This window comes from Lynx rufus, unplaced genomic scaffold, assembly GCF_022079265.1.
Source record: "Lynx rufus isolate CCGP_SWC_20201006 ecotype Redwood Valley unplaced genomic scaffold, mLynRuf1.p SCAF_2, whole genome shotgun sequence".
In the NCBI taxonomy this organism is placed as follows: Eukaryota; Metazoa; Chordata; class Mammalia; order Carnivora; family Felidae; genus Lynx; species Lynx rufus.
The window spans coordinates 35,341,775-35,364,891 of record NW_025814834.1 but is presented as its reverse complement, the minus strand read 5'-3'; the positions used below and the strand labels follow the sequence as shown (position 1 = coordinate 35,364,891).

Sequence of the window (23,117 nt, the reverse complement as noted above, 5' to 3'; positions counted from 1 at the left end):
TTTAAATCTTTGAAGAACCTCCAACTATTTTCCATAGTGGCTGCACCAGTTTACATTCCCACCATAAGAGCAGAAGGGTTCCCTTTTCTCCACATCCTTGCCAACATTTGTTATTTCCTGTCTTTTTTATAATAGCCATTCTAACAGGTCTAAGGTGATATCTCATTGTGGGTTTGATTCACATTTCCTTGACGATTATTGACGTTGAGCATCTTTTCATGTACCTGTTGGTCATCCGTATGTCTTCTTCAGAATGATGTCTATTCAGATTTTCTGCCCTTTTTTAAAATTTTATTTTATTTTATTTTTTGCTTTTGAGTTGTATGAGTTCTTTATATATTTTGGACATTAGTTCCTTATCAGATAATATTATTTGCAAATATTTTCTCCCACTCAATAGATAGTCTTTTGATTTTGATGGTTTCCTTTGCTGTGCAGAAGTCTTAGTTTGATATAGTCCCACTTATTTTTGCCTTTGTTGCTTTTGCTTTTTGTGTCAGATACAAAAAATCATTGCCAAGACCTATGTCAAGGAACTTACTGCCTCTGTTTTCGTCCATTTTGAGTTAGTTTTTGTGTATGGTGCAAGATAGGATCCACGCAAAAGTTTCATTCTTTTGCATGTGGATATCCAGTTTTCCCAACACCAAAAGAGACTGTCCCTTCCCCACTATATATTCTTGGCTGTTTTTGTGTACATTACTTGACCATATATGTGTGGGTTTATTTCTGGGCTTTCTATTCTGTTCCATTGGTCTATGTGTCTGTTTTTATGCCAGAACCATACTGTTTTAATTATTACAGTTTTGTAATATACAGTAGCCCCCCCCCACAGTTTCACTTTCTGCAGTTTAAGTTACCCACAGATGACCATCGCCTGGAAGCAGATGATCCTTCTTCTATCATCAGAAGGTCAGTAGTAGCCTAATGCTATGTCATAATGTCTGTATCATTCACGTCACTTCATCTCATCACAGGGATTTTATCATCTTACATCATCTCAAGAAGAAGGGTGAGTATAGTACAATATTTTGAAAGACCACATTCACATATATTTATTATGTATATTGTTACAATTGTTCTATTTTATTGAGTTACTGTTATTACTCTCTTACTGTGCCTAATTTAAAAAAATAAATTTTACCACAGGTATGTATGTGTTGGAAAAAACATAGTACATACAAAGTTCAGTACTATACAGTTTCAGGCATCCAGTGGAACTCTTGGAATGTATCCCCTGTGGATAAGGGGGGACTATGCTAGTTTGAAATCATGGACCATGAGTTTTCCAGCTTTGTTCTTCTTTTTCAAGATTGCTTTGGTTATTCAGATCTTTTCTGGTTCCATACAAATTTGAGGATTGTTTGTTCTATTTCTATAAAAAATGCCATTTGAATTTTGATAGGGATTGCATTGAATCTGTAGAATTCTTTGGGTAGTATGGATATTTTTATAATGTTAATTCTTCCAGTCCATGAAGACAAAATATTTTTCCATTTATTTATGTTCTCTTCAATTTCTTTCATTAATGTCTTATAGTTTTCAATACATAGGTTTTTCACCTCCTTGGTTAAATTTATTCCTAGATATTTTATTCTTTTTGGTGCAGTTGTAAATGGGATTGTTTTCTGAATTTCTCTTTCTGATAGTTCATTAGTGTATATAAATGATTTTTGTATACTAATTTTGTATCCTGCAAATTTACTGAATTTCTTTATTAATTCTAGCAGTTTTGATGTAATTTTTTCTATATATAATATCATGCTACCTGCAAATAGTGACAGTTCTACTTCCTTTTTTTTTTTAATGTTTATTTATTTATTTTTGAGAAAAAGAGCATGAGCAAGGGACGGGCAGAGAGAGAATCTCAAGTGGAGCCAATCAGAGCCTAATGCGGGACTCAAGCTCACGAAACATAAGATCATGACCTGAGCCAAAATCACGAGTTGGATGCTTAACCAACTGTGCCACCCAGGCGCCTGTTACTTCCTTTCTAATTTGGATTCCCTTTATTTCTTTTTCTTGCCTAAATGCTCTAGCTAGGGCTTCCAATACTATGTTGAATATAAGTGATGAAAGTGGGTATCCTTGTCTTGTTCCTGACCTTACAGGAAAAGCTATCAGCTTTTCACCATACAGTATGATGCTAGGTGTGGGCTTGTCATATATGGACTTTATTATGTTGAAGTGCAGTCCCTCTATACCCACTTTGTTGAGAGTTTTTATCATAAATTGTTGAATTTTGTCAAATGCTTTTTCTGCATCTATTGAGATGACCATATGATTTTCAATATGATATCAAAACCATATGACAGGTTTCTGTTCATGATGGTGATGTAGGAAAATCTTGAATTTATCTCCTCCCACAAATACACTGAGTCTACAGCTACATATGGAACAATTTCCTCATAAAAAAAAAAAAATACCCTAAAGAATAGCTGAGTGACAACTACACATCATTAGTAGAAGGAGAGAAATAAAGATTGGAGCATGCTGGCACCTGGGTGGCTCAGTCAATTAAGTGTGCAACTTCAGCTCATGTCATGATCTCATGGTTTGTGGGTTCGAGCCCCACATCGGGCTTTGTGCTAACAGCTCAGAGTCTGGAGCCTGCTTCGGATTCTGTGTCTCCCTCTCTCTCTGCCTCTCCCCCATTCGTGCTCTGTCTCTCTCTGTCTCTCAAAGATAAATAAATGTTAAAAAATAAATAAATAAAAGATTAGAACAGTTAGAAGTAAATGAAATAGAGACTATAAAGACAATAGAAAAGATCAATGAAACTAAGAGCCAGTTCTAAAAAGATAAACAAAATTGACAAACCTTTAAGAAAACTCACTAAGAAAACTCACTAAGAAAAAGGAGAGAGGACTCAAATAAAATCAGAAATGAAGAGGTGTTACAACTAATACCACAGAAATACAAAGGATCATAAGAGCTTACTGTGATTAATTACGCACCAACAAACTAGACCAGACGGATAAATTCCTAAGGGATTAAGAGTTACGAACTTCTAGTTATAAAATAAGTCATGGGGATGAAGCACAGCATAGGGAATATAATCAATAACATTATAGTAACACTGTATGATGTTACTACACTTATAGTGAGCACTGCATAATATATAAAATCGTTAATTCATTCTGTTGTACACGTTAAACTAATATAACATTGTATGTCAACTATACTTCAATTAAAAAAAAAGGACAAATAAATTTTTTTTAATTCCTAGAAATATACAACCTACCAAGACTGACTCATGATGAAATCGACAATCTGAACAGACCAATTATTAGTAAGGAGATTGAATCAGTAATGAGAAAGCTCCTGGGGCACCTGGCTGGCTCAGTCAGTGCAACATGCAACTCCTGATCTTGGGATTGTGAGTTCAAGCTCCATGTAGGGCCTAGAACTTACTTAAAACAAAAAAAAACAGGAACTCCTGGGTGACTCAGTCAGTTAAGCATCCAACTCTTGATTTCAGCTCAGGTCATGATCTCACAGTTCATGGGTTTGAGCCCCATGTTGGGCTCTGTGTTGACAAGCATGGAGCCTGCTTGGGAATCTCTCTCTTTCTCTCTCTCTCTCTCTCTCTCTCTCTCTCTCCCACTCTCTCTTTTCCTCCCCCACTCATGCTCTCTCTCTCAAAATAAATAAATAAACTTAAAAAACAATAAAACAAAGCAAAACACCTCCCAATAAACAAAAGTCCAGGACCAGAAGGTTTCACTAGTAAATTCTACCAAACATTTGAAGAAGATTTGATACCAATCCTTCTCAAACTCTTCCACACAACAGAAGAGGAGGGAATGCGTCCAAATTGTTTTTATGAGACCAGGATAACCCTGATACTAAAACCAGACAAGAATGCCACAAGAAAAGAAAATTACAGGCCAATATCGCTGGTGAACATAAATGCAATAATACTCAACAAAATATTAGTAAACCATATTCAACAATACATTAAAAGGATCATATACCATGATCAAGTGGGATTTATTCCAGGGATGCAAGGATGGTTCAATATCTGTAAAGAGCCAGTATGATATTAAGGTTTAAGGAAATGACCTTAAAACTGTCAACCACTGTCGAAATCCTGCCTGCTCCTGCCACTGTTTGCATCAGTTTCACCTTCTGAACAGGAAGTATAATGGCAATCCTCCAATTTTTCTCCCTTTTATCAGTGTGGGTATATTTTCACAGGCAAATAAATATAACATAATGAATTTTGATCTTGGAAATAGGATCATAATGACATGGTGATTTGAAAACTGACATGTAATAAAGAATGCAAATATAATATATTCAACCCTAAAACTCTACTGAACATAACTAAATTTTCTCAGGTGAAGCAAATGATTCTTCAGGACCTCACAATTGTTTCTAAGTTATCATTATCATTATCCTATCCATGAATCAAAAATAATGCTTAATAAACCCCAGAGGAAAGAACAATTAATGCAGAGGAGAATCTCCATAAAACCATCCCTGCTTGCTTTGTTTTCTGCCCACATCTTCTACTAGAGTCTTGACCAAGATTTCTCCACCTTAGCTCTATTGCCATTTTTGGTTTGTTTCTTTGTTGTAGAGGCTGCTCAATGCATTCTAGGATGTTTAGCAGCATCCCTGGCCTCTACTTACTAGATGCTAGTAGCATCCCCCACCCCACAGTGTCTCTAAACATTGTCAAATATCCCCTGTGGGACAAAACTGCCCTCAGTTGAGAACCACTGCTCTGGACCCAAACAGTATTTGCTAACTGTAAGTTCAAAAAGCAAAATAAATATTGATAATAAAATGAGGGCCTTTAAGAAAAAAAAGATGTTTTAACCAGAGATAATTAACTATTAAAAACTGAAGAAAATTCTCTGCATTTCTATGAAAGATCCAAAAGGAAAAAAAAAAAAAAAAGCAGTCACAGATTCTATAGGGGCACTGAATCAAATTCACAACAGATGATCAAGAAATCAGAACATCTAAAAACCATGAATGATACCCAGATAATGAAAAATAAGTATGATTTTAAATGTATTTAAAGTACAGTCAAGGGGCGCCTGGGTGGCGCAGTCGGTTAAGCGTCCGACTTCAGCCAGGTCACGATCTCGCGGTCCGTGAGTTCGAGCCCCGCGTCAGGCTCTGGGCTGATGGCTCAGAGCCTGGAGCCTGTTTCCGATTCTGTGTCTCCCTCTCTCTCTGCCCCTCCCCCGTTCATGCTCTGTCTCTCTCTGTCCCAAAAATAAATAAACGTTGAAAAAAAAAATTAAAATAAATAAATAAATAAATAAAGTACAGTCAAAAGCACAGATGTGGACTGAATTTGATAATAATTTCAGAAAATACAAGAAAATACCATTAAATAAAAATACTATTGGTGGTAATAGGAAGGAGAAAGGAATTCAGAATAAGTCACAGGAAATTTCAAATATTAAGTCTAACAAATAATTTTTTTGGCTACTGCCAATAAAGCCTAGGATTTTACTTCTGTAGGGAAAAATACTTACCACAGCATTCTTACTATGTCCACTAGTATTCTTAAAATCACATTCTCCCAAAAAGAACATACTGTAACTCAGTTTTAGAGAATTATTTCCAGTTTTTACATAGTTTTGGAAACTTTGAATTTATCAAGATTTATATTTTGATGGTAATGCAGAATACTCACCTAGGTGACTAATAAACTTAGTAAGATCAAGAACCATTATTCATTTCCCCAGTAAAGGCAGTAAAAATACAGGTCACAGATTTAAACAAAAAACAATATCAACAGAACACAAATAACCTCTTTCGAATTGGGGCCATGTGACGCAGGCTTCCAAGTAAAGGCCGCTCTTCCAGAGTCCAACATTCTATCAGCTCATGAGGCACCCGCCAGTAGCTAACACCTGGAAGATCAAAAGGCATAATTAAGAGAGCCACTGTCCACTGCAAAAGGTTCAGCAACACTTTTGTGTAAGACTAAGCAGAAAGAGTTTGAGATTCATGCCTCCCATTTGAAGAAAGCAGGTGTATGCAGGAAGTGTTCCCATGAAGAAACAAGGCAATAGTGGGATAACTCATAACCCAGGTCTAGGGAACTTCTGGCTACCAGCCCCAGATCTACTACTGATAATTAGTAGATCATTATATGGGTTCTGGGCAGATGAGTTAAAGGCACAGGCTCTGGAGCCAAGACTGCCTGGGTCTGAATCCCACTTCTATCACTCACTAATCATGCGACCTTGCGAAAGTTACTTAACTTTCGTGTCTAAATTTTCTCATCTGTAAAATTACAATAACAGTATATACTTCATAGGTTTGTTGTGATGATTAAACGAGTAAATAAGTGCAAAATGCTTAGTATAGGGCCTATAACAGACTAAGCGCTTAACAGATGTTTGGTGCCTTTATTTTATAAATTCTAGTGTTGACAGCAGTGCAAGGATTGGACAATGATGGTCTTAACACTTGCCATGTCAACATCATTCATCATCAAATCAGGTAAATTTTGTGAACTACTGTAAATTTCCTTTGACCACTATATGAATATGAACTATCACTGTTAGGGTAGTGTGTTAGGCCAAGATTGTGGTCAAACTCATTTTAACTTTTAAATCTGAGAAGTTTCTCAATGAAAGTTGGAAATGTATTTTTATGAACCTCAAAAATGTTATCCTGAGTTAAAAAGCCAGACACAATACGTCATATATTGTATGATTCCAGTTACATGAAATATCCAGAACAGGCTAATGCAATGAAACAGAAAGCAGACTGGTGGTTGCCAGGGGCTGAGGAGAGAAGGGAATGGGGAGTAACTGCTTAACAGGTACTGGGTTTCCTTGTGGGATGATGAAAATGTTTTGGAACTAGACAGAGATGGTGGTTATACAACATTGTTAATGTAGTAAATGCCACTGAAGTCTATACTTTAATTCTATATTATGTGAAATTCACCCCAATTTTTAAAGAATCATAAAAAATTATATGTAGATGCATTAAAAAAGGCTTAAAAATGTTGAATAAAAATTGGTTCACGTTTTTTTAAAAATAACTTTGAAGTCCCAAGAATGGATATGGTGTCGTAGGTATGTGGTTTTTTGTTTTTGTTTTGTTTCGAGAGAAAGAGAGTGAGAGCACGAGCAGGGGAAAGGGGCAGAGGGAGAGAGAGAAAATCTTAAGCAGGCTTCATGCTCAGGACAGAATCTGATTTGGGGCTTGATCCCATGATCCTGGGACCATGACCTGAGCTGAAAGCAAGTCAGATGCTCAGCTGACTGAGCCATCCAGGAACCCCTGGTGTCTTGTTTTTTAATCATTAAAGGTTTAGTAATAAATATTAACCAACTTAGCAAGCTGGGCATATAAATTAGTATATGTAACAGATATATCCAATACTCACAGAGCCTATGGACCTAATTTTAAGACAATAATTTTCTGGAACTGCTTGATCATGCTCCCAAACATACTGCTGCTACAAAAACATTCCCAAATCCCATCCATTAAGGTTTGTTTGTTTATTTTTAACTCAGGTTTACTGAGATAATTTACATAAAATAAAATTCACCCTTTTAAAGTACTCACTTCAATGAGTTTTGATAAATGTATACAGTCATAATTATAGCCACAATCAAGACATAGAACATTTCTATCACCCCCAAATTTCCCATGTACCCCTTTGCTATTGATGCCTTCCCCTCCATTCCATAGTTTTTCAGGGGTGTCATACAAATGGGACCATAACAGTGTGTACCCTTCTGTGTCTGGTTTCTCTAGCATTGATATTTTGAAGATTCATCCATGTTGATATATGCATTAATGATCATTTCTTTTTATTGCTGTGTAGTATTCCAGTATATAGATATGCCACAGTTTCTTTTTAAAACTTTTATTTTTGCCTTCCTATAAAATAATTCACTTTCATTGTATAAAACTTGGATAATATAGAAAAGTATATATTAAAAAAAAATCAAGATCACTTCTAATCCTAAAACTAGGAATCATGATTCATGACACTTCAATGAATCTGATTCCAGTCTTTTTCTCATTCATAGATATGCACATTACTGAATATACTTTACATTTAATTTTTTTCCTGCTTTTGATAATTTCTTATTGTATCATGGGCATTCATGTATGTAAAAAATTATTCAAAATAATTTTAATAGCTATTGCTCATCAGTTTCCCATAGATGTGCCAATATGTATTTAACCTTTTATCATAGACATTTATATTGTTTTTATTTTTTCTCTATTATAAATAATGCTTAATTGAACACTTTGTTCATAAACCTTTATCTGCATTTGGTCATATCTAGAAGTAGAATTATCAGGTCAAAGAATATGAACAGTTCTGATGCTATCAATATGTAATGATAAATTACTTCCCAACACAGTAGTATTAATTGTTACTCCTGCCAAAAATGCATGAGATCTTTACTAATCTGGTATGTAAAAAATAGTTCTCATTTAATACATATTTCACTGATAAATAATGAGTTTGAACCTCCTGCCACGTGCTGATTTCCTTTCCTGAAAATTTTGTGGTCATGAACCTTGCACATTTATTTATAATAGGCATTGAGTTGATTTTCTAATCAATTTAAATCCTCTCTATTTTAAGGATATTCTTTGTCCAGTTAATGTAATATTTTTATCCAAGTTTTTATTAGCCTTTTAATTTTTTTATACTTTTTTGTTTTAAAGTTATATTAAATATTATGTAATCATTTTTATTCATCTTTGTCTTTTATGATTTATTCATCTTTGTCTTTTATGATTTATTTCCCTTTTAAGAAATCAGTTATTTGTTTAACTTTCATTATAGTTTATTATAGCTTCATTTTTCATCCATAAATTCACCTGGGATTATTTTGATAAGTGACATGAGATTAAAATTCTGTTTTCTCCTAAGCATATTTCTCAATTTCATATTAAATCATCCATCTTTTTTCATTGATATTTAATACTCCTTATCACATAGCATTTTTATTCTTATAATTTCATTGGGGTTTACTCCTGATCTTTGCATTTATTCTTGTACCAGAAACATATGGTTCTTACTATCACAAATCTATATATAGTATTTTTACTATCACATAGTTAGATTCATTCCTCTGATGACTTCTGCTCTCCAAAATGTTCTTGGCTATTTCACTGCTTTATTCTTTCAAGGAATATTAGAATCATTTCCTCAAGATGGCCAAAGGGTTCCACTGATGTGTTGGTAGGGATTGTGTTAAACCTATAATTTGATCTGAGAAAAACTGATATCTTTATAATGAATATTATAAAATCTATCTGAATAGATTTCCTGTTTGGGAACATGGGTGGTCTTACCATACTCTTCATGTCTTCTTTTTTTATCGATGGATGGATGAATTGATGAATGGATGAATATATTTTAGTAGTTTTCTTCATAAAAGACTCAAGTATTTCTTGATAGGTCATCCTAGTTATTTTGTTGTTTATTGCCATTGTAAATGGGATTTTCCCCTATGATTTCTAACTAATCTATCATAAGTAAGCTGATCTTTGTGTTTACTTACATTGTATCCAGCTGGTTTGGTCTACTAAACTCATCACTTATAAGATACCTTTAGTTGATTCCTTTGGGTTTTCTAAAAAGACATACTCTCCACAAATAACTATCTCCTTCCTTCCAATATTTCTTTCTCTCACTTCTGTTTCTTGTCTAATGGCTTTCCGTAGGGCTTCCAGAACTGTGTTAAATACCCATGATACTCCATTACCTGCTTATTAAAAAGTTAAAATCAGTCTCACACTCTGTAAGTCAGTGATCCCAGCTCTTCACTTCAGCTTCCTGAGTCAGTGGAGAAAGAAGACCAGCCAGGGCTCTCCCGAAGCCTTCTGGGCAGTCTGCCAGTCCAGAGGCACAATAGGAGACACAGAGAACACCAGGGGGTTTGTTCCTCAACTTAAGCCTAAGTGTCTCAAAGTCAATTAAATCTAAGATAAAAAGCTTAAAGAGAATAGCACTTTTTTCTATCTGCCTGAGGGGTGTAATCTGGGGGAGGGGAGGAAGAGGAAAAGTGAGAGGTGCAAAGTTGAGGAAAGAAAGGTTGGTACTAGCACCCTACCTGAAGAGAAGCAGGTGATGAAGAGTTTTTTTAAACCCCCCTCCTGTCCTTGTATGCAATCTTTTGTGACTTGCAATGTCTGTCTCTACCAGCTTTTAGGACTATTTGGGGACCAACATGTGTCTTATTTATTTGCGGACCCAATTTTAGAACTTAGAGTGTTTGCACCTAATAGACACTCAATACATACTTGTTAAAGAAGGAAAAAAACTTAGGCATAGAACAGCTAACGCTCTGTGATCCATAAGCAAGTGGCATGGCCTAAGACTCAGTTTTCTCATTGATAAAATGGTAAACAACATCCAGAATTGTTTTAAGACTAAGAGTTACTGAATGTAAACTACTTATCACACTGAATATTAAACAGCATTATTATCAAATGATATAAGAAGCTTGGTAAAAATGGTCAAATTTCAAAGTAAGGACAATGCTAGGTACAAAGTGGATGCTAAATAAATTCCTGTTGAATTGAACTAAATAAGCATAACTAACAGATGCTGAAATTATAAACTATTTTTTAGGTTACTGGATTATAAACTATTAGTAATATCTAGCAACTCATGGGGTCTAAAGATTTTTAAGTAAATTGTCTCAATCAACATACTTTGAAGTGACAAATGTCTTGACCTTACAAAGAAATACTTTCTCAAAAAAGAAAAATGCAGCAATTGAACTCACTTTGTCTTATTATGGGAAAGTCTACCTTCTGCCATGAAATAAAAGAATTGTACTATACCTTTTCCTTCCCAGGCATCAAAGGCATCCATCATTTTCTTCAATTCAGCTACTGAATAATAGCTCCAAATGTACTGAACATTATTCCCCGCCTCTCTAGAAATATTGCAAAAGATGATGAAAACATACGAAGTATGAATGTATGTGTGTGTGTATGTATATACAGCTAATACTCGATATACTACCAAATACTTGTTAATTAAGGGAAAAAATATGTTGGCATTGAATAGTTGTTCTTCTGCAACTCTTAAGGACATATATAGATAATAATATACTATAGATTATATCTATGAGTATAATATACTATACTCATATACTAACCTATATTCAATCTCTTTTTAATGTGGTAAAGTACTTGTTAATTCCACAATATAGACTGTACAGACAAATCAACAAATCTTTAGAAATAGGTTTTCTAAAAAAAATTACCTAACTCCAGGAAAATTTTAAAAGATTCAACTTTGACTAAAACTTTCATAGCACTGTTCCAGGCACTCATATATCTTATATAACCATCCTGTAAAGAATTCAGAAAATGATGACATATTTAGTCACCTAAAAAAGCAAGTTCACGTGATCATTCATTAGTCACTAATATGTGACCCAATCCAACCACCCAGAGAATTAGAAAAACAAACAAACAAAAAAAAAACAACCATAATGTGAATTGACCACTGTGTTAAGTCAGTTTACAAAAAAAATATTAAGAATAACCCTTAAGAATTTTACATTCAAGTCATCGGATTTTAAGGCTGATAGGGACCAGGGAAGTCCTTCATTTCTCAGAACAGGACATCGAGGCACATGCCAGTCCTGTGCCACTCAGCAGGGCTGCTGACTTCTAGGCAGTGCTTCTGTTCCTGGACTATGGTCTAGGGGAGGACAGCCAGACATGGCCTGTTAGGGGACTTTGATGCCCACTCCCAGGTGAGAGGCAATGTAGTAGACCACTGTGGATGTCCCATAGTTTACATATATGTGAAGTGGTCTTAATTACAATCTCCTTGAAGCAGGCTTGTCTCAACAGCTATAAGAGCTCACTCTGTGTGTTGCCAAGTGTTGAATGAAGATCTTTTCTAGTCAACCACATATTCCATTCAGTAACACCTCTTACAAGAGACCAAAACTTTATTCTGTTCCCTTTCATATTTAAATATGGGCATACCTTTTAAAAATGCTTTTACTGTGAATTCTTCCTCCCAGCTGCTTATCAATAGCATCTGTTCCATCAGTTTTTGTGGAATATACACCAATAATTCTACTCTCACAGCTTGCACCAGATGTGTTAAGATAGTGGAGAACCCAAACTGTTGGCTTATTGCAAACTAAACCATATGAATCACAGAAGTCTGTTAAAGCCTGGAGCAAAAAAATATATACAAAATTTGAATTTAATTCTGGAGTAAAGTAGAAATGAATTTGGTTCTATTACTTTCATGTAAAGCTGCAATTTCAGTTGGTCATAAGGGAAATAAAAAGATGATAAATTTCAGCCTGGTCTTTACACCTTGAAAAACCAAACATGCTTTTGTTGAATTTGGCATGGGCGTGGGGTAAATCACAAAAAGCACCACCCAAAAACCCAACACCTTTTCATCTAGAGAATCCTCTTCCACATGGAAGCTGTAATTTCTTTCCTCCTCCTTTAGCTTCACTATCAACATTACTTTTAATTTTAAAATCTTCATATGATTAAGAGTCAGACCTTTTTCTTTTCCTTTTATTTTCCCCCCAGTTTCCCATTTGACTCAATATTCCTTTCACCTTCTACTGACTAAGCCCCATAGTTGATTTTTTTTTTTACTCCAAATCCAATCATGAATTAACCAGATTAACTTGTTCTTTTCCACTGAAAGATATACAAATCAGTGCAAACTCTAAGAACTCCTTTGGCGTTTATCTACCTATTCATTCATTCTCTTGAATATTAAGAAGTTACTAACGTGGTTGAGCACTAAGGTCCTATAGATATAATGATAAGCAAAAGACAGGGTCCCAGACCTTCTAGAGTTTTATAGCTAATGTAAAAGACAGACAGTTGGGGCACCTGGGTGGCTTAATCAGTTGGGCATCCGACTCTTGATTTTAGCTTGGGTCATGACTCATGGTTTGTGAGATTGAGCCCCATGTCAGGATTTGCGCTGGTAGTGCAGAGCCTGCTTGGGGTTCTCTCTCTCCCTCTCTCTCTCTGCCCCTCCTCTGAGTGTGCTCTCTCTCTCACTCTCTCACTCTCTCTCTCTCTCTCTCTCTCTATCTCTCTCTCAAAATAAATAAACTTCTAGGAAATTTAAAGACAGTCAATAAGCCATCAGCACATAGGATAACTATAACCACGTGAGCCTAGGAGGTGCTAAGGGAAACAGAGCTGGAGCGCTTCACCCAGCCGAGTGCCCAAGGGCCTTCCCTGAGAGAAACAGCATTATTCCTGTGAGGGCCCTGAGGACAGGCACTTTTGTCTGTTTTGTGTTGTATCCCAAGTGCCTGGAATAGTGCCTGACACAAAGGAGATGCCTAATATTTACTGACTCAGTGAATGAAAATAGGACTCTAACATGTCTTACATTTTCATTTAATATTGCTGTCTAACTGTATGTCATATTTGTGTCCCACACAGTCCAAGAGCAGTGCTCTATATACCAAAAACATTTGAGATAAATATGTGTTGGCTGACACAGTCAATGTACACATGCTATGTCCTCTTTGCGTACAAATCAGAAATCAAAAGACTACAGTTGAGACTTCAGAAGATGAATGTCAACCCACTCCAGCTTTCCAGTCAGGATTTCTTAGCCCCATTCTGCAGATGTGGCAAACAGCACCCTAGAACTGTTTGACAACTCAATTTCTATATAACTTCAGTAGCAGAACCCATACAACCATGCAAATTCCTGAAGACGATCTGGAACCAAATCAACTGTCTCTTCATGTTACACTCCTAATAACCATACTGTCAGCTTGCTCTCCTAAACTGATACCCAAATCAAACCCAATTCAGGTCAGTTTTCACTACTATTAATCATCTAGGGAAAAAAATCTTCTTAGATGCCCAAAGGTACTAAAAGCAAATATAATACTTATCAGTAAGACAAAAATAGGTAATGAAGTTTTTCAAGATCTTTCATGTAAAGATCTTTAAAATGTGATTTAAAGGAGAAATATCTTTTAAAAATATTTACTGATCTCAAAGTGAATTAATCAAACCAATGTTTTAATTTAGTAACAAACTGCTACACTTATTAAATCAGGTAGATTTTCTACAATCTTTTATTTTTGTGACCATTCTTTAAAAAGTCATTTCAGTAAATAAAATACCACTATACTCTTACATACTACAATATTGCTCTTTATTTACAAAGAACCTAAAGAGCAGAATATTTCTATTAAAAAAGCCATCAAAAGGTATTAAATCTCCAATGAGAAATAAAGAAACTATAAACCTTTGAGTGGCAATGTAATACACTTTCCTAGAACATAGAATTTGGGCCTTCAAAAGATTAGTAATTAAGAAATGTGTCTTCAAAATTAGAAAAAGTAACTTTCTCATGTTTGGTTTTCATGGCAACACAGGCTATGCAAAATAACACACATTGCTTTGTGTATAAAAACATATATATATGTATACGTATGTACTTTTTTAAAACTTAAGAAAATGCCAAGACCTTTTTAAGTTCTATATTTGACCTTAAAGAATATGTCTCCATTTCATTGGCCAAGTGGTCAGACAGGCTGTATGGATACGGGATGCCAAAATAATCAGCCTCTTCCTGCAGAGCAACACGGGTTTGCTCATCTGTGGGAATGTGAACTTCTCCATGAAGATAATCCAAGAGATATTTAAATAGATGTCCATCACGGTCAATAACACAAGCCCCTAGAAAACATCCAGTTCAAAAATCACTGCATAGATACATATGACCATAAAGTTTCAACATGTCAAACTAAAATCAGACTGCAGACCTCTACAATTAGAAATGTTTCTTTCTCACAAGAAAGTTAATAACTAGTGTTCAAATGGGTTTAGCCATATTTGGTGATCCTCTGTATTCTCACCTACCATATAGGAAAATGTATTCTGAGCTCCATGGGGGAATTTTAGATGCAATGACCATATTCCTGCTATGGCCACTCAAAAGCCATGGAGATCCGACTGCTGCTGAAATGTAACTTTACCCCTAAGCTCAGTCCTCCCCGGCCAGGAAAGATGTATGGAGTTCCTCCCTAATGAGGACATGCTCATTTATGTCATATTTGTATGTTAGTCAACTTGTAGTGTCAATGACATGTAAACCCGGGGTTCCTAGCTCCAGGCACACTGTATGTTTAGCCTTAATAGGTTAGTCCCTTTGTACTGTGAGAACCTAAACTTTAAAAAAGAAATGTTATGCTGGTACTACTTTATGACAAAGGCTTTCTTAGACAATTTAGCAGAATTTTTAAAAACACTTCTGTGTGAGGCTACTCAATAATTCCTTTTCTCCCTTGGTTAGCTTAGAAAAGAAGGGATTAAGGAGGTGAAACTTGGGGGCAGAGGAAAAACTCAATCCCTGCTTGCTATCTTTTTGCCAACAACGTTCCTGCCCACATGGGCACCAGCCATCAGTGTTTTCCATTCTTTCAACTGCCATCCAGCTGGCAAAGCAATCTCTCAAGACCCAGGGTTACTAACAGTGACTCTTGCTCAAGATCCCCTGAACCCCCTCTTCTGACACAGAAGCAAGAGTGGGTTCTCTGAGCTCCAGAACACCAAAGATGTGCAAAAAAGACTTATTTGCACTGTTGAGATTTCTTTACAAACGTGAGTAGGTTAAGCAAATACCAGAGCACTCCAAGCAAGAAGAGCAGCAGCCCCAGATCCCTACCCTTGTGTTTTACAGTTTCTTCTGGAAGACCAATTTTCCGTCCTCTACCACTAGGTGACTGCTGGTACACTGCACTGACGTTTTTGCAGGAGTCCACATCAGCCCACACAAGGCTACGCAGCTAGACTGGGTGGCCAGTTTAACACTAATTCTACACTACAGTGACTGCCCTGTGAACTATGAGGGCAGCTGCTTTCTCCAGAGAATAAATGTTTTAACTGAAGAACACAGAGAGAAGCCGCAATATCGTTACCCATGGAGTTGCACGAACGTAACAACTTTCAAAGTATAATCAATCCCCATATTTAGGTGATGGTAGGCCTTAACACACATTGATTTTTTTGTCAACTTTTAGTGACAGCATCACAGATTCTGGAAACTGGTATTTAACTTCTTCATGTGTTTAATAAATCTCCATACAACTCTAATGATCTCGATAATTACTACACTAGTCTAATACATTCCATTGTAATTAGGAAAACCAAAGGGAATTTAAACTAGACTATTTTAATGAATATTCATGATCATGCTTTATGGACTTTAGTTATTTACCTGATTCGTCTGTTTTTAGAGGAAAACGACCACTGAACATGGATGCCAGCATCGAGTCTTTAAAGCGGCACAAGGACTCACGTCTGGCTGTGTAAATACAGCCACCCACATTCAGTCGAAGAATATCTACCACCTTTTCTTCTGCCTTGTGACCTTCCATTGCTCCCATCAACACCTAAATTTTTGCTTTGAAACACTTTCAGAAACTGCAAAATAATGGTGGTCCTGGTCCACCTCTGTAAAAACAAAGGACAATCACATTTCCAATAATACACCAAATAGATAATAAAATAAATACATCTTAATGTGATTTAAAATAAGGTGCTCAGCACTAACAATATTGGAGGACTTTATATAACATGAAAGAAGTTTGAGATATGCCGAGAAGCTGGAAAACTTTGGTTCAGAGTATTTTTAAATGATGAACTATTACCAACCAAATCATAGCTATTGAAATGACTGTTTAAAGAATTTAACAAGAAAATGCATTGTCTGTCCCATATAAAGCAAAGGTGAGGTTTGCTCATGTTCTTTGATATTCACATATCTTTTTAAACTATAATAAGTCTGAGGGAGCTATCTAGACTGCAGAGGGGGTCAGCATGTAGCATGGAATTAGGCTACTAGGTTCTACCACTAACTAGGGACCTTGGGCAAATACTTATCTTCTTCTGCCTATTTCCTCATCTATAAAATGGAGCCAGGGATGGGGCCTACCTCAAAGGACTATCAGAGGAGTAACAGGACATATAAAAAGCACATAGAACAGTCTCTGGCTCAGAGTAAGTACTCAATAACAATATAAATTTTATCTATAACGATATAAATTTTACCATGAGGCATATACTGAAGGATTGATATTGGCTCTGTAGATTTAAGGAAACATAAGCAGAAATTATTAACAATGCTAATTGTAGTTCCTAGATTAGGTAACTAAGGAATATATAATTTATCAACTGAGATCAGAATTCTATGTATGCCAGTAGCCAGACTGGTCCAAAAGAGCAACAAATAACAGCTCTAAATCATCTGGCTTCTTCATTCCAAAATGGCTGAATGAAGCTTTAGGGAAGTTTTAAGGACTTGACTTCTTAATCTATTCTGGAGATGGACGAACCACAAGTGACTGTGGTGTTTCTCTGGAACCTAAAACAATACTGTGATAAAAAGGTACTCCTGATGTGACTGCGCATTTCACTGCAAATGCAAAATGGCCACCAAGAGACTCAACTATATTCATGGCAACTCACTTTTACTATGCGATCAACTAGGATCCTTTTGTAGATGCTCTAATTTAGCCAGTCTCCAATGAGATGGGAAAAGGAGACCATCAGTGTCTGACAAAAACAATATGTGTCAAACGTGGTCAGTAAACAGAAACTCTTATGGATCAACAGTTTAGCCTTCAGAAAACACTTATCAACATGACTTCTTTTGCTGCCTCAAAGTCCCAGGAGCAGCCCTGCAATGACCCATGTGAGAGAACCACCTCTGAAGCACGGGATGGAACTGGCTCATGCTGCCCCAGTTACCAGCTCCCTGGAATCCAGCTATTCTTCAAAGCCACAGGCAAATCTCACAGGTTGCATGACCTTCCCAAGCATCCCCCAGTTAGAATCTGTGCACAGTCCACCAAATATACTGTGTACCTCTCTCCACGTTTTTCTCACCTATTTAATCCCTAGTTTGGGAGACTATAGCTCTAGGAAGACAGAATCTATATCACTATCAATAATTCCCATTTGCTCAATGTTTATTATGTGACAGTTACTGCAGGAGACACTTGGTAGACACTACCTAATTCACACAAAAGCCCTATTGGATAGGAATTACTGTCTCTATTGACAGATGAGGACACTGGAGAAAGAAATAGTGATGTGAGCAGGGTCCACACTAGGACTGCCCTGCTGGTAAGTGGCGGAGTCGGCCCCAGGTCAGCAGGACTGGCTCCAAGTTTTCTGCACCCTACACTGTCTATTTCAGCACTGTTTCATCCCTAAGGCTGCTGACCGGGGCACTTTACTCACTAAGCATCTGTCCATCTGAAGACTCCAGTGGTGGCAACAGGAACATAGCAGCACCCTAGTGCAAGGATTTAAGAGATACCCCCTGCCTCAGTCAGTTTCTCCTAAGGCAGAGGACCATCCAACACCATTTCAAGGCCAGTCAATGGCCCATCCTCAATGCACCCACTTAGACTCCCTGCTGTGTCGGAAATGCCCTGCCCTCTGAGGAAGTGCCCCCAAAGTGCGGTTCTGTGACCACCTGCATCAAAACCATCAGAGACGCTTGATGTATATTCAGATTCCCAGGCCACAACACAGAGTCTGGTTCAGAAAGTCAGATGGGGTCGGGGATCCGCCCACGGACCCCACTTTAATAAACTCTGCTCAAAGGACTCGCTCTCCTCCCACGACGCAGGACGAAAGGGGAGGGGCTGGGACACCCGAAAGCCCCGCCGGTGTCCCCGCGGCCCGGTGTCCCCGCGGCCCGGGGTCCCCGAATCGGCCCGAAGCCTGAGCCTGCAGCCCGGGGCTCCCGTGTTGTCGGCGCGATCCGGCCCTTCCTTGGGGCGCCCCGCCGCCTCCCGGGCCCGCGGCCCACCCGGCGCCCCGGTCCTCTGCACGGGCGGGGCCGGGTTGGCGGCCTCCCCGACTGACCTGCGGCCAGCCCGGCCCTCGGCGCGGCCGCCGGACGCCGCGGGGACCGACGCGGAAGTGAGGGCCTCTTCGGCTGCTCAGCAACTCTTGGAGCAGCGCGGCCCCAGCGGCGCCCCCGTGCGGCCCGGCTGGGCGGCGGCTGCAGCCGGAACGAGGGAGGCCCCGCCCCAGAGACTCCAGGCCCCGCCCCCAGTCTGGTCCCGCCCCTCCGGCCTCCTCAGCCTGTGGGCGCGCAGAGCCGATTGGAAGGGTCTTAGCGCCTGCAGGGAAGGGCAAGACCTGGAAGAGAGACGCCGGCTGGACCCCTGAGGAACGTGGTGTCCGTTTGGAGGCTGCTTTTACACATGAAGAAAAGAAACGACACTGAAGTTGCGATTGTTCAGGGTCAGTTAAGTGGTAAGAGTTAGGAAGAATTATGTCTTCCGACTCCCAGGTGAAAGCCCTTCGCTCCAAACTGGGCTGCTCACTGCCAAGATTTAGTAAAATTCTGCCTGCACTTGGGTAAGTCCATTCGGGTTGTGTTTGTAGTTTACAAAGCTGCCTCACACGGGGGCGCCTGGGTGACTCAGTCGGTTAAGCATCTGACTTAGGCTCAGGTCAGGATCTCATGGTTCGTGGGTTCTAGCCCCAGGTCGGGCTCTGTGCTGACAACTCAGAACCTGGAGCCTGCTTCTGATTCTGTGCCTCTCTCTCTGCCCCTCCATGCTCACGCTCTGCCTCCCTCTGTCCATCGAGAATAAATAAATGAAAAAAAAACCAAAGCCGTCTCAAACAAGAACATTCTTGTTTGAGTCTGTGTACTACCCCACACTTTTATTCCCATCACAGCAAGGAAAATTGAGGCAGGAGCAAACATTTAGTGAACACTTACGTACACCTGACATTATGCTGAGCCCTTTACCTGACAACAACCCCAAAATTTTATCTTAACAACAACCCCAAAAGAGTTCTTCCAGATTCCAGCAGCACCCTACCTTGTGCAAAAGACTTTACTAGGTATTTCAAGATGAATAAAACACAGTCCTGTTTTCAAGGTACTTTTCTAGAGCCAATAATAATTGGTTCCCAGTTCCTCTGGGTCTTAGAAGGGCATAAGCCAGTAAGCCCACCTACTCCCTCAGATAGTAATAGTCCCTGGAGAGTGGTAAGGTTGATTCATCCTATAAATTGAGCATTAGCCTGGACCACACACTAGGAGTGATGGACTGAACAAGACAATCAATGCCCCATGGCACTTGCATTTTAGTGCCAGGGTCAGAACATTGCTTCTGGGAGCACCTGGCTAGCTCCCTCCTAAAGCATGTGACTAATGATCTCAGGGTTGGGAGTTCCAGCCCCATGTTAGGGGTAGAGATTACTTAAATAAAGAAAACTTTTTCTGTAAATTAGGCTCTGTGAGCCATACACACCTACTCAACTTTGCTGTTGCAGTGTTAAAGCAGTTATAGATAGTATATAAATGAGGGTGGCTGTATTCCAACTTTAGTTGTGGACACAGAAATTTGAATTTCACATAATTTTCATGTGTTGTGAAATATTCTTTAAAAAATTTTTTTCAGGGGTGCCTGAGTGGCTCAGTTGGTTTAGCGTTTGACTCTTGATTTCACCTCAGGTCACGATCTCACCGTTTGTGAGTTAGAGTTTGAGCCTCATGTCAGGCTCTACGCGGTTGGTGCAGAACCTGTTTGGAATTCTCTTTCTCTCCCTCTCTGCCCCTCCTCAGCTTGTGTGCATGCACCCCCCCCCAAATAAATTTAAAAACTTAAAAAATGTTTTTTCAAACACTTAAATATGTAAAAACCATTCTTAGATCATGGGCCATGCAGAAACAATTGGCTGCCTATGGGCCATACTTTGCCTACTCCTGTTCAAGCGGGAGAAACAGACACTAAGCTAAATAGTTACAGATAGTGGTAACTACTTAAGAGGAAATAGGATAATGTTTGGTGGAGATGATGGCTGGGGTGGAGAAGGCCCTGGATGCTGATGAGGGGACATTCAGGTTGAGCACTAAGGATGAGAATGAGCCTGCTCTCTGAAGAGATGGGGGGAAAAGTAATTTATAAAAAAGAGAGAGCAAGCAAAAAAGGCCCAAGGCAGGAAAGGATTTGACAATTTGTAAGAAGAGAAAGGACACTAGTGTGGCTGGAGCTTGGTGAGCATGAGGACAAGGAGGAAGGTGATATGAGATGAAGCTAAAAAGATAGGCAGGAGCCAGGTTTTAAAGTACTTATGGTGGTTGTGGGAGTTTAAATTTTACCCTAAGCATAATGGAAAGCCATTGAAAGGTTTTAAGCAGGGAAATGGCATGCTTGATTTACTGTTAAAAAAAAAAAATCACTCTTGTTACTGTGATGAGAATGGATTGGAGAGGCATAAGATGAGACTAGGCGACCGTTGCAATAATCCAGGGGAGAAATGGCATAGCTTCTACTCAGTGATGATGGCAATAGAGAAAAGTAGATGGCTGCAAGATATATATTTAGGAAACAGAAATAACATAAAATTGCTGATAGTTCAACTATGGTGTGTTCAGGTTCTTTGAGGAACAGACTGTAAGGTCAGATTAGACATGCAGAAGACTTACTGGGGAAGACATCTGTGAGGGAAAAACAAGGAGGGCTCTGAAGGGGACTGGGAAAACCTTTAGACTGGATGCTGATTCAACTCTCATGGAAGACAGGGAAAAATGGGTAGGAAAAGTTGTAGATATGATGCAATTCTAAGAATCTTTCAAGAAAGCCAATGGGGAGTCCTCAAGCCAATGTCCCCCATCAGAGGAGTCCTATGTCTCCTGGGAAGGGTACTGTTTTAGTGACCCTGTCTCACTCAGTCACTGGCTGGAGCACTCGGTGGGATGTGCAGCCTGGATCATGGTGATAGATTTCAGAGCACGGCAACTGGGGCCATCAGTCAGTAATGCTCCCTGTAATCAGAGATCTGAGAGATGTGTTTTCATGGCTGCCACATATGGGAAAGGGAAAATATAGGATCACTTCTAAATTGTTGGCTTGACCAACTGAATGATGGTACCATTTACTGAAATGGTGATTTATGGGAGCGATCAGAAACTGTAATTAGGACTTTAATGATTGAGATGTTTACTAGACATCCAAGTAAATAGATTACATAGCAACTGAATAAATCTGGAGCTCAGGAGTGAAGTTCTGTGCTAAAGGTGTGAATTTGGAAGGCATCGGCATTTAAAGCCATGGGACTGGATAAAATCGCCTATTCAAAGAACAGGTAAATGAGATATAGGATGGAGCACTGTCTCCAATACTTAGAGTTCAGGTTTAGAAGGAAAATCCAGAGGGGAGAAGAATATGGAACGGCAGAGAAGAAAATGTCATTTCTGTCAAATGCTGTTACGAGGTCAAGAGTCCATTAGATTTGGTAGTATACACATTCTTGGTGACCTTGACAAAAGCAGTTTCAATGCTTTTGAAGGGTGAATGTGAGATGGGAAATTGGCTATAGAGAAGACGTATGGTGGAGAGAATGAGAGAAGTGGGGCTGTAGTTAAGGTGGGATGCGGGGTCAGGGAAAGAAGCTAGGATGAGAGTTACTATAGCAAGTTATGCTGGTGGGAGTGATGCAATGGATAGGTAGAGATTGGTGGTGCAGGGGAAAGAGGGGACCACTGAAGGAATATGATACTTGAGAAGACAAAATGGTACTTGGAGCGGCACAAGTGGAGTAATTTCCTTTCAAAAAAAATTATTTTAATTCCAGTTAGTTAACATACAGTGTTATATTTGTTTCAGGTATATAATATAGTGATTCAACAGTTCCATACAACACCTGTGCTCATCATAACAGGTGCACTCCTTAATTCCCATCACCTATTTCACCCATCACCCACCCACCTCCCCTCTGATAACCATCAGTTCGTCACAGTTAAGAGTCTATTTCTTGCTCATTCTGTCTTTCCCCTTTGCTCATTTGTTTTGTTTCTTAAATTCCACACATGAGTGAAGTCCTATGATATTTGTCTTTCTCTGACTGACTTACTGAGCTTAGCATAATATTCTCTAGCTCCATCCATGTCATTGCAAATGGTAAGATTTCATTCTTTTTCATGGCTGAATAATATTCCACAGGTGGAGGACTTTCTGTTAGATAAGAGCAGAGAGGAGAAAAAACAGAGAAGATAAAGTTCCTATGAACTGGTAAATCTCACAGTGGTTAAATGAGGAAATTCTGATTGAATGGTTTCTACTTTCTCTATTAACTCTAAA

At 38.6% G+C, this 23,117-nt stretch overlaps 1 protein-coding gene across 2 annotated transcripts in view; it reads right to left on the bottom strand.

Moving 5' to 3' along the window:
• Window positions 1-23,117, bottom strand: part of KCTD18 (potassium channel tetramerization domain containing 18) — an 86,727-nt gene that overhangs the window by 2,281 nt on the left and 61,329 nt on the right. The window contains exons 1-6 of one of the 2 annotated variants that reach the window (XM_047083934.1): window positions 18,877-18,920; window positions 16,217-16,452; window positions 14,465-14,676; window positions 11,971-12,164; window positions 10,807-10,901; window positions 5,777-5,879 (exon numbers count right to left, since the gene is read on the bottom strand). In XM_047083934.1, coding sequence (XP_046939890.1) covers window positions 5,777-5,879; window positions 10,807-10,901; window positions 11,971-12,164; window positions 14,465-14,676; window positions 16,217-16,385 — 773 coding nt within the window. In that variant the 5' untranslated portion in view covers window positions 16,386-16,452; window positions 18,877-18,920. Of the gene's footprint in view, window positions 1-5,776; window positions 5,880-10,806; window positions 10,902-11,970; window positions 12,165-14,464; window positions 14,677-16,216; window positions 16,453-18,876; window positions 18,921-23,117 lie in introns of those variants that run through there. The other variant, XM_047083933.1, reaches the window with a different exon arrangement.